Below are 12176 nucleotides of genomic sequence, written 5' to 3' on the forward strand. Positions count from 1 at the left end.
CCTTCCTTCCTTCCTTCCTTCCTTCCTCCCTCCCTCCCTCCCTCCCTCCCTCCCTTCCGTCTTCCCTCCCTCCCTCCCTCCCTTCCGTCTTCCCTCCCTCCCTTCCTTCCTCCCTTTCTTTCCTGCTGGGATATACCGAGCTTCATATGTGTTGGGCAAGTATTCCATTACTGAGCCAATCCCACTACTTGGAACCCAATGACTTGATGTTCTGCTTTCTTGGTCATACAGTCATCTCTTTTACAGACAGACCTTGATCCTAAACAATGAGCTACCCTGGACTTTTCCCAGTAGACGCTGATAGAAAGAATACCTGGAAGTTGTCTGTCTATGAGCAGTTAGTTCTGTTGAGGGTAGCTACAACCCCCTAGCTGTACAGGCTGTGTTGCTTCTGACAAACTGGGGACAATCAGCTCTGCTGCCCTGTATGCAGTGTTTAATGAATGAATGAATGAATGAATGACAAGACTCAAGCTAGCAGCTCTACATGATCGCTCAAGCTGGACTTTGTGGTTAAGTCTATTTTTCTCTCAACATAGCATCTTTCCATGGAAGGAAGACAGGTGGCATTTCTATGTTGTTAATATTTCCCTGAAATGTAGCTCCCTGTATGATAGGGATTTTTCCCTCGAAAGTCAGTGACTAAAATGAGAAGAAGAAAAAGAGATGTACATTAGAGCTGTCAGGTTATATACAACCCAATTTACACCCCAGGAGTGATGCCTGGCTCTGCACAGGTGCATGATCGACACCCCAGGCCCGAGAACAATGGCCATCGGAGACATTGGGCTCTGAGCTCCTTTCTTTAATAGCCTGAAGAAGGTTCATTTAGAAAGAATAGCATCCTCACTAGCTCTGGGCATGCCTTGCCAGACTGCCTGCTCAGTTGACAGTATGACACCTGGATCTTACTAATTAATACTCTGTCATCCTTCAAGGTACATGCCAGGCAGTTTCTTTAAATATAAAACAACAACAAATATACCTTCAAGCCAACAAGAGAGCAACTTTGGGGGACTCACCTAGAGAAATCTCCTTTTGCTTCCTGTGGGAGAAAAAATATGGGCGAAACATCAGTCCACGGTGAAGAATTAAAACCATGCCCTGCCATCATGGCTACTTCTCTGCTGAGTAAGGCAGACCGGCCTCCCTCTGTGTCACCCTGTCTGCTCCGAAATTCAATGAAAAGAAATGCTAAGAAGTGCTTGGGGGGCTCAGGCAGGAGGATTCTGTGTTTGAAATTAGCCTTGGTTGCATAATGAGACCCTGCCTGATGGGTTAGAGTCAGGGAGAGTACATATATGAGCTGACTGAACAAGAGGCACACTGTAAACGTCACAAAGGTGTATAGAAGTTTATACTTCAAGGCCTTGGGCTAACTAAAATAGGTCACATACATATTTATCTCTCTCCTCCTTCCTTCCCTCTCCTTCCCACTCTCTCTCCCTCCCCCCACTTTGTTTCCCCCTTTCTCCTTTAATACTTCCCTTATCTCTTTCCTCCCGTTCCCTTCCACCCTTGCTTCTTCCCTTTCTTTGAGACAGCTGCAGTCTGCTCTCCTGGCCCAAACTCCAAAGCAGCTGGGATTATAGGTGCATGCCACCATGTCAGGCTGCAACAGTCCACTTCTGCACTTCTGCAACTGTGAGCCCCTTCCCAGTTATACCAACAAATTGTAAGCCGGTGGCCTTGTGAGAGTCAGCGAGTGTGGTAGGGTACCTCAGACACAGCAGCATTCAATAAACACTTGTTAAGAGAATAACTTTTGATAGCGCTCCAACTTATCGTGCCAACATTACAAATAATACTCCCATGCCTCTCTGTTTGTCTGTCGCAGGCTAACGGCTTTTACTTTGCCTTTCTGGGGGACAGGAGGTGACTTCTTCTAGGTATTCATTTGGGCTTTTTTTAGGGCAAAAGAAGGTACCACACTTAAAGGAAGTGAGCACTGGAGAACCAAATGATTGCATGTTGCACATACAACGTCCCCTAAGGTCACATGATATACTGCCTTGGAATCTCGGAAGAGTACATATCCCTGGTTATGGTACAGCACTTGCGTTCCTAACAGCTTCTTCCATCTTGTGGCTAGAAAAGGTTAGACAGTCAGACAGCGGGCAAATGTGACTGCTGTTTGTAGTGGCAGGCACACCCCCTTTTGTGTGTGTGTAAAACAACTTACCTGTAAAATATAGGAAGCTAATTCAAATACCACTTCACTGTCAACATCGATCAGCTCCTGAAAAGAAAAGAAAAAAAATCAAAGTGAGTCTTTTATTGTATCTACTTAGTTTTGAATAGTTAATTAATTAATTAATTAAAAACTTTAGAATGAAGATCTTAAGATGTAGTCCAGGCTAGCTTCAAACTCGCAATCCTCCTGCCTCTGCCCCCAAGTATGGAGATCTGAGGCATGAATTACATCACTCTTTACTAGTCTGGTACTTAAAGAGCTTTCTTAGTGCAGCTCCTATGGAAGAGACATGGTCTTTCTTGGAAGTTCCCCAGAATCTCAAATATATTTAGAGTGTCTTTGGTTCTTTAGACAATTTCTCTGAATGACTTGGCCCTGAATAGTCCCCAAGATCTTTTCAAAGAAGACTGTATGCCATCTTCAAATCTAGATGTGAAGGTAAGGGATGGCCCATATCCAGGTTTTTACAAATCTGCTCATCTTTGTCATTTTTATTGCATGTTTCATGGAGGGGAGTTGTCTGCATGCATGTCTGTGTACCATCACACATGTAGAAGGAGCGTGTGCGTGTGCGTGTGTGTGTGTGTGTGTGTGTGTGAAGAAAAGAGAAGGGGTGGGGAAGGAGAGAGGAAAAAGCAGGAAAGATAGAGGGAGAAGTGAAGGAAAGAAGGGAGGGAGGGAAGAGAGAGACTCTATAGAGACACACATTCAAGGCTAAGGAGGATGCTGGATCCCCATTGGAGTGGAGTTATAGATAGCTATAAGCCATCTATATGCATTATGGTACACAGACATACACGTAAGTGCTGGCAATTAAGCCTAAGTCCTCTGGAAGAGTAGCCGGTATTCATAGCCACTCTCTGGCTCCAAACCTGCTCATTTTAGCTGTCACTGAAACACAGCTGCTCAATAACTAATTACATCACTTTTCCCCCTGAGATAAGGTCTCACTGGTCTTGCTGTGTAGCCCTAGCTGGCTCAGAACTCAGAGCTCCTTCTGCCTCCCAAGGGCTGTGACTGATGGGTATACAACCATGTCCAGCCCTGCTACGTTTTTTGTTTGCTTGTTTGAGTTCTGCCTTAGAACCTACATAATGTGGGTTCATTGAAAGAAATGTTACAATGGGATCATGATGCGATTTGAAGTTAAACAAGGCAAGACTGAAAATACAGGTCCTCGGTAAGTGCCAGCCATAGTTCTCCCATGTGCTCAGAGCTCAGGATGGCTAGTGGCTATCCTGTCAATATAGATTGGTAATGTTTCTGTCTCCACAAAGGCTCTATTAGTCACTTCTAGTGTGCTCTCTAATTTAAATATTCTTCTGTTCTTTTATGTATTGTGATGTAGGGGGACATGGTCTTAAAAAAATAAAAACTTCTTGGTTTTTGAAAAAAAAATCCAACATATGTTTGTTGAACACAGACATAATGCCACTCTAAATAAGAACATTCCGGTCAATGCCAGCACATGTTTACTCCAATGGGCTCATGAGATGACATCATCTAGTGATGTCACAGGCACTGTAGCCTGTATTAATATACTCGATGCCTGCACAACAATAAACTAGTTACTATGTCTATCAGTGTACACCCTGCCACGAAGTGACACGGGCCTGGAGTTCCTATGCTTGTAAACATAGCACCATTGGGGGTACTAACTGAAACATGCGCAAAACTTGATGTGTTTACGATATAGGATTTGATAGGTTTGGAGACAGGACCACACACTTGAGACACCATCACAGCAATACATATGTCCACTGACTCCAAAGATATCTGTACTATTGTAGTATACACGTAACACAACCCGCTGTCTTAATGAACCTTTAAGTGAATGGTGCCTTATTATACATAGGCTGTAGTGTTAGAGATGGAGAGAGACTTGGGGTCATCAGCATGTGACAATAAGATAATCCATGACTTTTTTTTGGGTCATGGTTAAGAAGAAAGTTATGACTTCATTTTTCCTCCTTCCTTCTCTTTTTCTTTCTCTCACTCTATACCTCGGGCTAGCCTTAAACTGATGGTAATCCTCCTGCCTCAGCCTTTCAGTGCTGTGATTAAGGCATGATGCCCAGCACATCTTCCTTCTCGTCCCATTATCACTTGCTCTGATACCGAGTGGCTGAACAAGAGGGAAAGCTGGGCGAGACTTAGAGACTAGACTGTTAGCTTAACGCCATTTATTATTTTTTCTGAGGATGGAATCCAAAAACTTGTTGTGACTTGCCTCAGACCCTGAGGACCTTAATGGCAGTTATTGTGCCAGAAAACCACAATTTCTTGTCTAATATATGGCCTCATCTTAGGACTTGCCCCTTCCAAGTTAATAAGGTCTCAGTCCCAGCCAGCACCCTCTCAGAACAAAATTTATAACTGAAGTTAGCACTGAAGAATAATTTAAATTGAGAGTTATTTTGAACTACAAGCCAAACTCTGATATATGGATTTTCTAATTAGTCTTGGGGGGGAGGGGGGAGTCTAGGCTTGTCGGCCATAACTCATGACTGTATTGGAGCAGTCCACATCTTTTGAAGAGGGGATATCCTCAAGGTCTCAGGCCAAGGAATTCTAAAGATAAGATAAAGATAGTTGTCACTCAGCTCAAGGGAACTAACAGCCGTCTTTCTACCATGTGGAGGACTAGAAGACAACCATTCTTTATGTGTAACCAGTCACAGCAGCTTAACCACCTCTGCAATCCATCTGCCTGTCAGAGCTGGGGTGTGGGAGAATGTTTGCAATGGCGGTTGTGGGACTGCCAGCTCCCGTAACATGACAGAGTACAAACATGTTCATAGAAACTCTCCAGGGTTTCTGCAATAGATCATTTCTAGCTTTATTCATTTCCTTTCCCACTGATCACTTTGCTAAAGAGCTCATGGTACTTGGAAGCACATTTTGTATGTGTGTGTGTGTGAGAGTGTGTGTGTGTGTGTGTGTGTGTGAGAGAGAGAGAGAGAGAGAGAGAGAGAGAGAGAGAGAGAGAGAGAGATGTGAGCCCTTCTGTTAAACATTTACATCTATGGTGTAGAGAATGGTCAACAGGGGGCTAATGGTTAACACCAGCTGGGAGACTTATCTCACGTGTAACTCAAAATCAACCTTTGGCGGACAGCCCTGAGCAGGAGTTTGGTGTCTCACAATTTGATTCATTTGCTAGATGTAAGTTGTCTGTGTGGGGAAAGAGAGGTGAGGGAAGGGAGAAAGGAAGGCCTTTGCTTTTGCACAGCCCATTCTGCAGGTCCTGTGGGTGAACGTTCCATACAGTGCTCTGCCAGCTATAGCGAAGCTTTAAGCAACAGTCATAAACGTGTGACCTAGTTTAGGCAAGTTCTTTCTCATTATAGCTGTCCTTAGGGTAAGTGGAAATGAGTGTCTTTAGGGTGAGCTTTCCCTTTCCCTTCAGATGAAGAGACTATAAAACACCCAGAGTCAGAATGTGTCTGGCAATAGAGGAAAGGGAGCCAGGATAAGATGCCTCAGACTGTGCACACAGAGCAAGGCTGATGGAGGAGCCCTAGTTACTATTTACTGAGTGTAACAGTCACTGGCCACCCTCCCTCAGAGGAGTCCGTCAAGAGAGAACAGAGGAACCAGACTCAGAACAGTAGGAAGACAGGCTGGCTCTCGGCTGCTGACAGCTTGTCTATTTTCCAAGCTTTTCTCCCTTGTTTGGATCGTTATTTATTCCCAAGCAGTTCATGCCTTACATATAATTTTCAGACATATGGTACTGTAAATTCTCCCAAGTCTTAGTTCAGTTCCCTACAGCCTCCCTGCACAGTGCGCTTCCTGTCTTCTACTTTAATACACTCACTATTTCTTTATTATAAATAATAACCCCCTTTGCATTTCTTTTTTCCAGGTGATTACACTGTGAAGATTTTGCTGGAATGAAACAGAGTCTTTGAGTTTCTGTTCACTTCCCGAGTTTCCCCAGAAAGCCGAGTCCACCACAGAGGACTAGACAGAGGTCCCAGAGATCTTCCCGTCAGGTTCCAGCTGCCACGTGACATCCAAAAGATGACTCTACTTTTCCCTCGGCTGGCTTCCCAGGCAGTAGATCCTTACCTGTGCTTTTCCAGCAGAGAAACAAACTGATCAAGATAACAAACAGTATACAAAGCCCCCATACGTTCCTGGGGCTATGGGCTTTCCCTTGACAGAAGACAAAATGGCGAAGCAGGGGAGAGGTAGGAGGCTCAAGAAAGAGCTGTGAGAGGCTTCCACTTGGCCACCTGTAAAGGCTGGTGCTGTGACATTCCTGTGGCTTATTGCATTGATAGCTCTGTGTTGGAGCCTCAACGGTTCCAGTGTCACCTGAGGAGGAGGGGCTCCTGCTGGGTCATTTCCTGAGCCAGAATCTTGCCTGGGAATCCAGGGTGGTGGCAGACATGTGATAATGTCCCACTGAGAGAGAATGCCAGATCTTTTGGCTACTGAGGCCATGATGTATGTATTTTGGGCCTGTTTCCCTCACTACTGAGTGAAAGGGCTTCATTCCCTTTGCTCTTTGGAAAATGGTATAGAATGACAGAATGTGGTTTGCTGTAGGTGTGTACAGGCATGCACGCGCGCATTCTCCATGCAGACGGACAAGACGGACAAGACGGACCACTTCCTTTCACTCAGCACTGCTTTATCTAAAGCGATGAAGCAACTTCAGGAGGAGGACCCAAGGCATTTGTCAGCAGCTTTATGGTGGCTTGGTGGCTATCCACTCTCTCGGGAAGATTGCCATCAGAGAATCTTGACGTGCTCAAAAAAAAACAAAAAAAAAAAAACAAAAAACCAAAACAACAACAACAACAAACCATGCAACGGGGCCTCCTGACCTGAGGGTTTGCTGGTACTTTTCAAGTCGTACCAAGAATCTCAAGGGAAAGCATTCCTCTGTGGTTAGGTTGAGAAAGTCCAACTTTTCCCATACAGCAAATGAGATGATTAGTTTTAATTATCATCGCAACAGCGCCTAGAATAGCCTGGGAGGCAGGCCTCTACGCACGTCTGTGAGGGGCTGTCTTGATTACATTAATTGAGGTTGGAAAGCCTCTCTGTGAATGGCGGCCCCATTCCTTGGCTGGGATTCTGGACTGCGAATGGAGTCCAGCATTCATGCCTTTGTGTGTCCTGACTGTGGATGCGATGTGACCAGCTATCCCAAGCTTCGGCTACTCTGACCTCCCTATTACACTGGACCAAGCCTTCAGATTGTAAGCCAGAATAAACCCCACTGACGCCTTTGTGGAATGTGTTATGTCACACATCCACAAGAAAGAAATTATGACAATAATTAGAACAGACAACATGAGGAACAAGAATAAGGAAATGAGAATACCATTGGCAAACTCCAGGCAGAATCCCTTAGTTGGTCACCCCAAGGGCTTGCCTAAGACATCCTCACCCAGGCGCCACCTAAAGTTCATGACCACCCTCACCCGACCCTGAGTTCTAGTCTTACCCCTACTCCCCAACAGCGCCAGAAACACCCGGCACTACTGATTTCCTTCCGTTTCGGTTGCCTCACCAACACATGTGAAGAACACGATTTCTGATCATTTTGCTGAGCTTGTTGGGACATTGTAGAGGCGATTTAGAAGCTGCAAGCACACTGGAGGTGCCGTAAATCATAAATGTATCATTTCTTTCTTAACCCTGGTAGCTACAGACAGTCAGAACCACACAGTTTTGCCTCTGTACTTTGGCGCATTTTGGTATTGATACTTAGCAAAATTCTTAAAGAGATAGGCAGCACTGTGTCACCGTGCAGATAATGGTTGTGATTTACAGCTGTTGGGATTAGAGTGCTTACCTGTTACTTTGATTTATCTTGGTGACCAGATTAAAAATTATTTATGGATGTTTCTTAAAGGGTGTCTTCAGAGGAGATTAGCATTTGAATAACTAGTCCTACAGTCTACCACCCAATGCCTTCTGACTAGCACTTGAATAATTCACAGTCTACCACCCAGTGCCTTTAGGGTAGAAAGAGAATAAAAGGTGGAGGCAAAGCAAGCTTCCCTGGTTTTCATCACACTTTTCGGGATGGGTGCTGAGCCTAGAATTTACTAAGTAGCTGAGACCAGTTTTGAACTTGTGATCCTTCTGCCTCGCCCGGCTCCTCACATGCTACGATTGCAGCTATGTCCCGCCACATCCAGCTTCATTGCTCACTCTGTGGGTTACTGCATCCATCTTGCTTTCTCCCATCCTGGGGATGACATTTACACTACTGGCCTCCCTGGTTCTCAGGCCTCCAGGCTGAGCCACAACTGCAACTTTCCTGCGCTCTCCCTTGCAGGTGCTACACACGCCACAGGCCTCTCAGCCTTCAGTCACATGGACCAGCTCCACACAGTAAGTATCCTTCTACGTTTCTCTGGAGAACCCTGACTGATGTGGTGTATGGTATCAGACTGTGGTATGAGGTCATATGTAGGTGATCTCCCTGGCTACCTTCTGTGGTTGTTTGGCTACTATGCCCCGTTGCACAACACATAATGACTGTGTGGAGTTGCGTCTGGGCATGGACAGGACCTCTGCAAACTTGCAGAGTTCCTTTTTGTCAGCCTGTGCCAGACCTTCAGCAGTCAGGTCGTGTCATGTTTGCCTTGTGATGCACAGATCATGGCGTGATTCCCATGGCGCCCTCCCTGCAGTTTCACTGGGGTTTCTTCTGCTAACTGCTGTAGACAGCCTGCCTATGTTGAGGTCCCAAGAACTGTTCTTCCCAAAGTCTGCTATGCATTGCCAAGATGATCAGTTCATGCGAGTTTCCTTCTCAAAGGCTGAATAAGAAAGTCCTCCCTTGTCCCTATTTTTATGCTCTTGGTGATGCAGGCACACACACTGCATCTTCATTAGCCAGATTGGGAGAGAAGGATGGGGTTTCATGAGGCTGATATTCTGAGGCTACTGTTTATGTTGGTCCCTCATCTTGTGGAACTAGATTCAGGGCTTCGTTTCTCCCACCTACGGAGGAGATGACGTCACAGGTTCAATAGCGAAGCTCTTTGGAGCTCTTCAATGTAGACCATTTATTTCAGAATCAACACTAACGATAGGACTTAGACTTAAAAGGCCAACGAAACCCAAGAGTAATTACATGAGGGAGGAGTATATGAAGCTCTAGGACCGAGGCAGACACCTCGAAGAAAGGCTGGATGAGACCTTTCAACACACACAGAACAGGGCTTTTCTCCCCCCCAGCTTCCTCATCCCGCTCTCACCGTCTCTGCCCTTTCTTCTTCAGCTTTTGAAAGGGGATCATCTCATGTAGTCCAGGCTAGCCTCAACTTGCTATTTAGCTGAGGATGGCCTCCAACTCCTGATCTTCCTGCTTCTACCTGCAAGGTCTGAGCTTATAGAACTGGACCACCTCAGCCGGCTCTGTCTTTTCTGTCACCCTCTGCTCTTGCTGCAAGGGCAGTGACAGAGTTTGATATAAGCACGAAGCTTGGTGGGATCAGAAGGTCATGAATAAAAAGTAATTTTCTGTTCATCAGCCACACGCCTAGTCAATCACAGGTAATGGGCGGTGGTGGTAAAAATCCAGTGGGGCACGCCACCTTTCCCAAACCTCACTTGATGGAGTGTGCCCAAGGACGCACATTTTACTCCATCTTCAGATGGAGACCTTGGGCTTGTGGCTCAGCTGAGGTAAACACTGAGACCAAGTACAATTTAACTGTAGCGGATTCAAAGCGTGGAACGTTACAGGGTTTGAGTATGAGATTTACAACCGCATGGCAGCCATTCTGAGCAGCAAAACTTAGGTCGCCCCACCCACAGCAAACAAATATCAAATGGCTCCTCTGAGGAGTGGAATTGAAGGGTTGTTTTGGATTTAGGAGCTGATTTTATCTCTCCCAGGTTTTGTGTATGAAGCTGATTAAGGCTAAAAGTTAAAGCAAAAACTTTTGAATTTCCTTTGTACTTTTAGGATCCATAATTTGTGGGAATCATTTTTTTCTAATTGATAAAGTTTAAAAGGACATTAAACATATTACATAACTTTAGCATAGAATATTTCCATCTAAAATAAAACTTTAAAAAAACATCAATTTATAAGCTAGCTTTTGTCGGGATGTGAACGTGATGAATATTTTTTCTTTTTAATTCACCTGTTTTATACATTTGTGTGCTTGCCTGAATGTACACCGTGTGCATTCAAGGAGCCTGTGGAGGTTAGAAGTGAACAATGGATCACCTGAAAGTGAAGTTTCAGGAAGTTGTCAATACCAAGTGGGTGCTGGGAACCAAAACTGCGTCCTCTGTAAAATCAGCAAGCGCTCTTAACTGCTGAGCCAGCTCTCTACTGACAAGTCTTATGCTTCTATCTGTGTCTCTGTCTCTGTCTCTGTCTCTGTCTCTGTCTCTGTCTCTGTCTCTGTCTCTGTCTCTGTCTCTGTCTCTCTCTCTCTCTCTGTGTGTGTGTGTGTGTGTGTGTGAGACTGGCCTCCAATTTGCTAAGCAGTGGAAGATGACCCTAAGCTGCTGATCCTCCTGCCTCCACTTCCTGAATGTAGACATCGAAGGCGTATGCCCTCACATTGGTTTGTATGGTACTGGGGATGGACCCTTGCGGTTTTTCCAGTTTGGTCAGCACTGTCCCCTAGTTGCCTGAACTCTTTTCAGACAGAATCTTCTTATGTAGTCTAGAATGATCCCTCTGCCTCAGTCTCCCCTGTGCTAGGATTCTAAGCACAGCCCACTGTATCAGCACTGTTCTCACTACCGAACTCCGGGGACAGACGATTCACCTCACTCTGAATGTGGAAGGACTCAAGAGTCCATTGTCCCCATCTCTCCTGTCTTGTGTGACAGCCGGGTGGCCTTCTACAGGGTGACTCATGGACAGCTCCAGTTGTCATAAGGAGTCACATTCAAAGAGGGAGGATTTGGCAGGATAACTCCCCTGGCTCATGAGTTTTCACCCAGGGAACACGCAGTATCTCGTTGGAATTTTCCATGGAAGTGGACACACATTTCTAAAGGAGGTTTGTTCGTCCCCTAAACGTAATTTTCCCCACTGTCCCCCTGTCTCCATAGACAGTTAAAACATCATAACCGTTGCGATTTAATATTCCACAGTTGGGTTAAGTTATGCTGTTTCCCCCTGATTTTCTTGTAGACGTTATGAGTGTGTAAAGGAAGAGAAAGTGAGAGAGGAATTTGCCAAAGTTGTGCTTTTCTACTCCTGGTAAAGGGAGGGAGGGAGGGAGGGAGGGAGGGAGGGAGGAAGGAAGGAAGGAAGGAAGGAAGGAAGGAAGGAAGGAAGGAAGGAAGGAAGGATGACCAAGACCGTGTTTGTGGCTTGAGAAAAATAACCAACAAAATGAAAGACAGCCACCCTCCCTGCAGACGGAGGGGTGAGAGGCAGTGTCTCCGTAGATGAGTGGAGGCTGCACTGGAGGGAAGGTTACACTCCAAACCAAAGCGGCTTTCTCTCCTACGTCCTGGAGACTGGCATGTCCCAGGAGGAAATGGGAGGGTATGTCCCTCATCCAGAGGTTGATATTCAGGTTCCCATGGAAAGAGCAGCTGCCATTTGCCTCTTTCCCCACCCCGGGCCTTTGAGGCTTATTTTGACCCATGCTTTCAGAGCATGACAGCTTTTCCTGCTCACTTGTAACTATGAATGGACAGACTAGGATTCCCTGCTACAGCTAAAACCACCTAAGGTGGAAAGCAACTGGCAATGGAGGCTGAGCTCTGACCTGCAAACACACACACATACACACACACATGCACGCATGCATGCACACAAGCACACACAGATACACACACACACATGCACACACACACACACATGAGTGCATACATGCCCCCCCCCAGAGCAGAAAAGAGTGGGGGTGGGAGTTGGGGCTGGTGGATGGGGGTGGGGATGCTATTCTACAGAAAAGGCAAATATTTTTTAAAAAAGGACACACTGAGAAGAAACAGGAAGCTGAGCATACACAATAATTAATGTAGTCAG

At 45.7% G+C, this 12176-nt stretch overlaps 1 protein-coding gene across 4 annotated transcripts in view; it reads right to left on the bottom strand.

Moving 5' to 3' along the window:
- The window catches only part of Frmd4a (FERM domain containing 4A), a 600187-nt gene that overhangs the window by 100219 nt on the left and 487792 nt on the right, over positions 1 to 12176 (bottom strand). For all 4 annotated transcript variants that reach the window (XM_029471433.2, XM_021186444.2, XM_085835220.1 and 1 more), the window contains 2 exons: positions 2183 to 2239; positions 1023 to 1045 (listed from right to left, as the gene is read on the bottom strand). In XM_029471433.2, the coding sequence (XP_029327293.1) occupies positions 1023 to 1045; positions 2183 to 2239 (80 nt within the window). The remainder of the gene's footprint in view (positions 1 to 1022; positions 1046 to 2182; positions 2240 to 12176) is intronic.

The sequence above is a fragment of the Mus caroli genome, unplaced genomic scaffold (assembly GCF_978045245.1).
Source record: "Mus caroli unplaced genomic scaffold, Mus_caroli_1 scaffold_2, whole genome shotgun sequence".
NCBI classification, from domain to species: domain Eukaryota; kingdom Metazoa; phylum Chordata; class Mammalia; order Rodentia; family Muridae; genus Mus; species Mus caroli.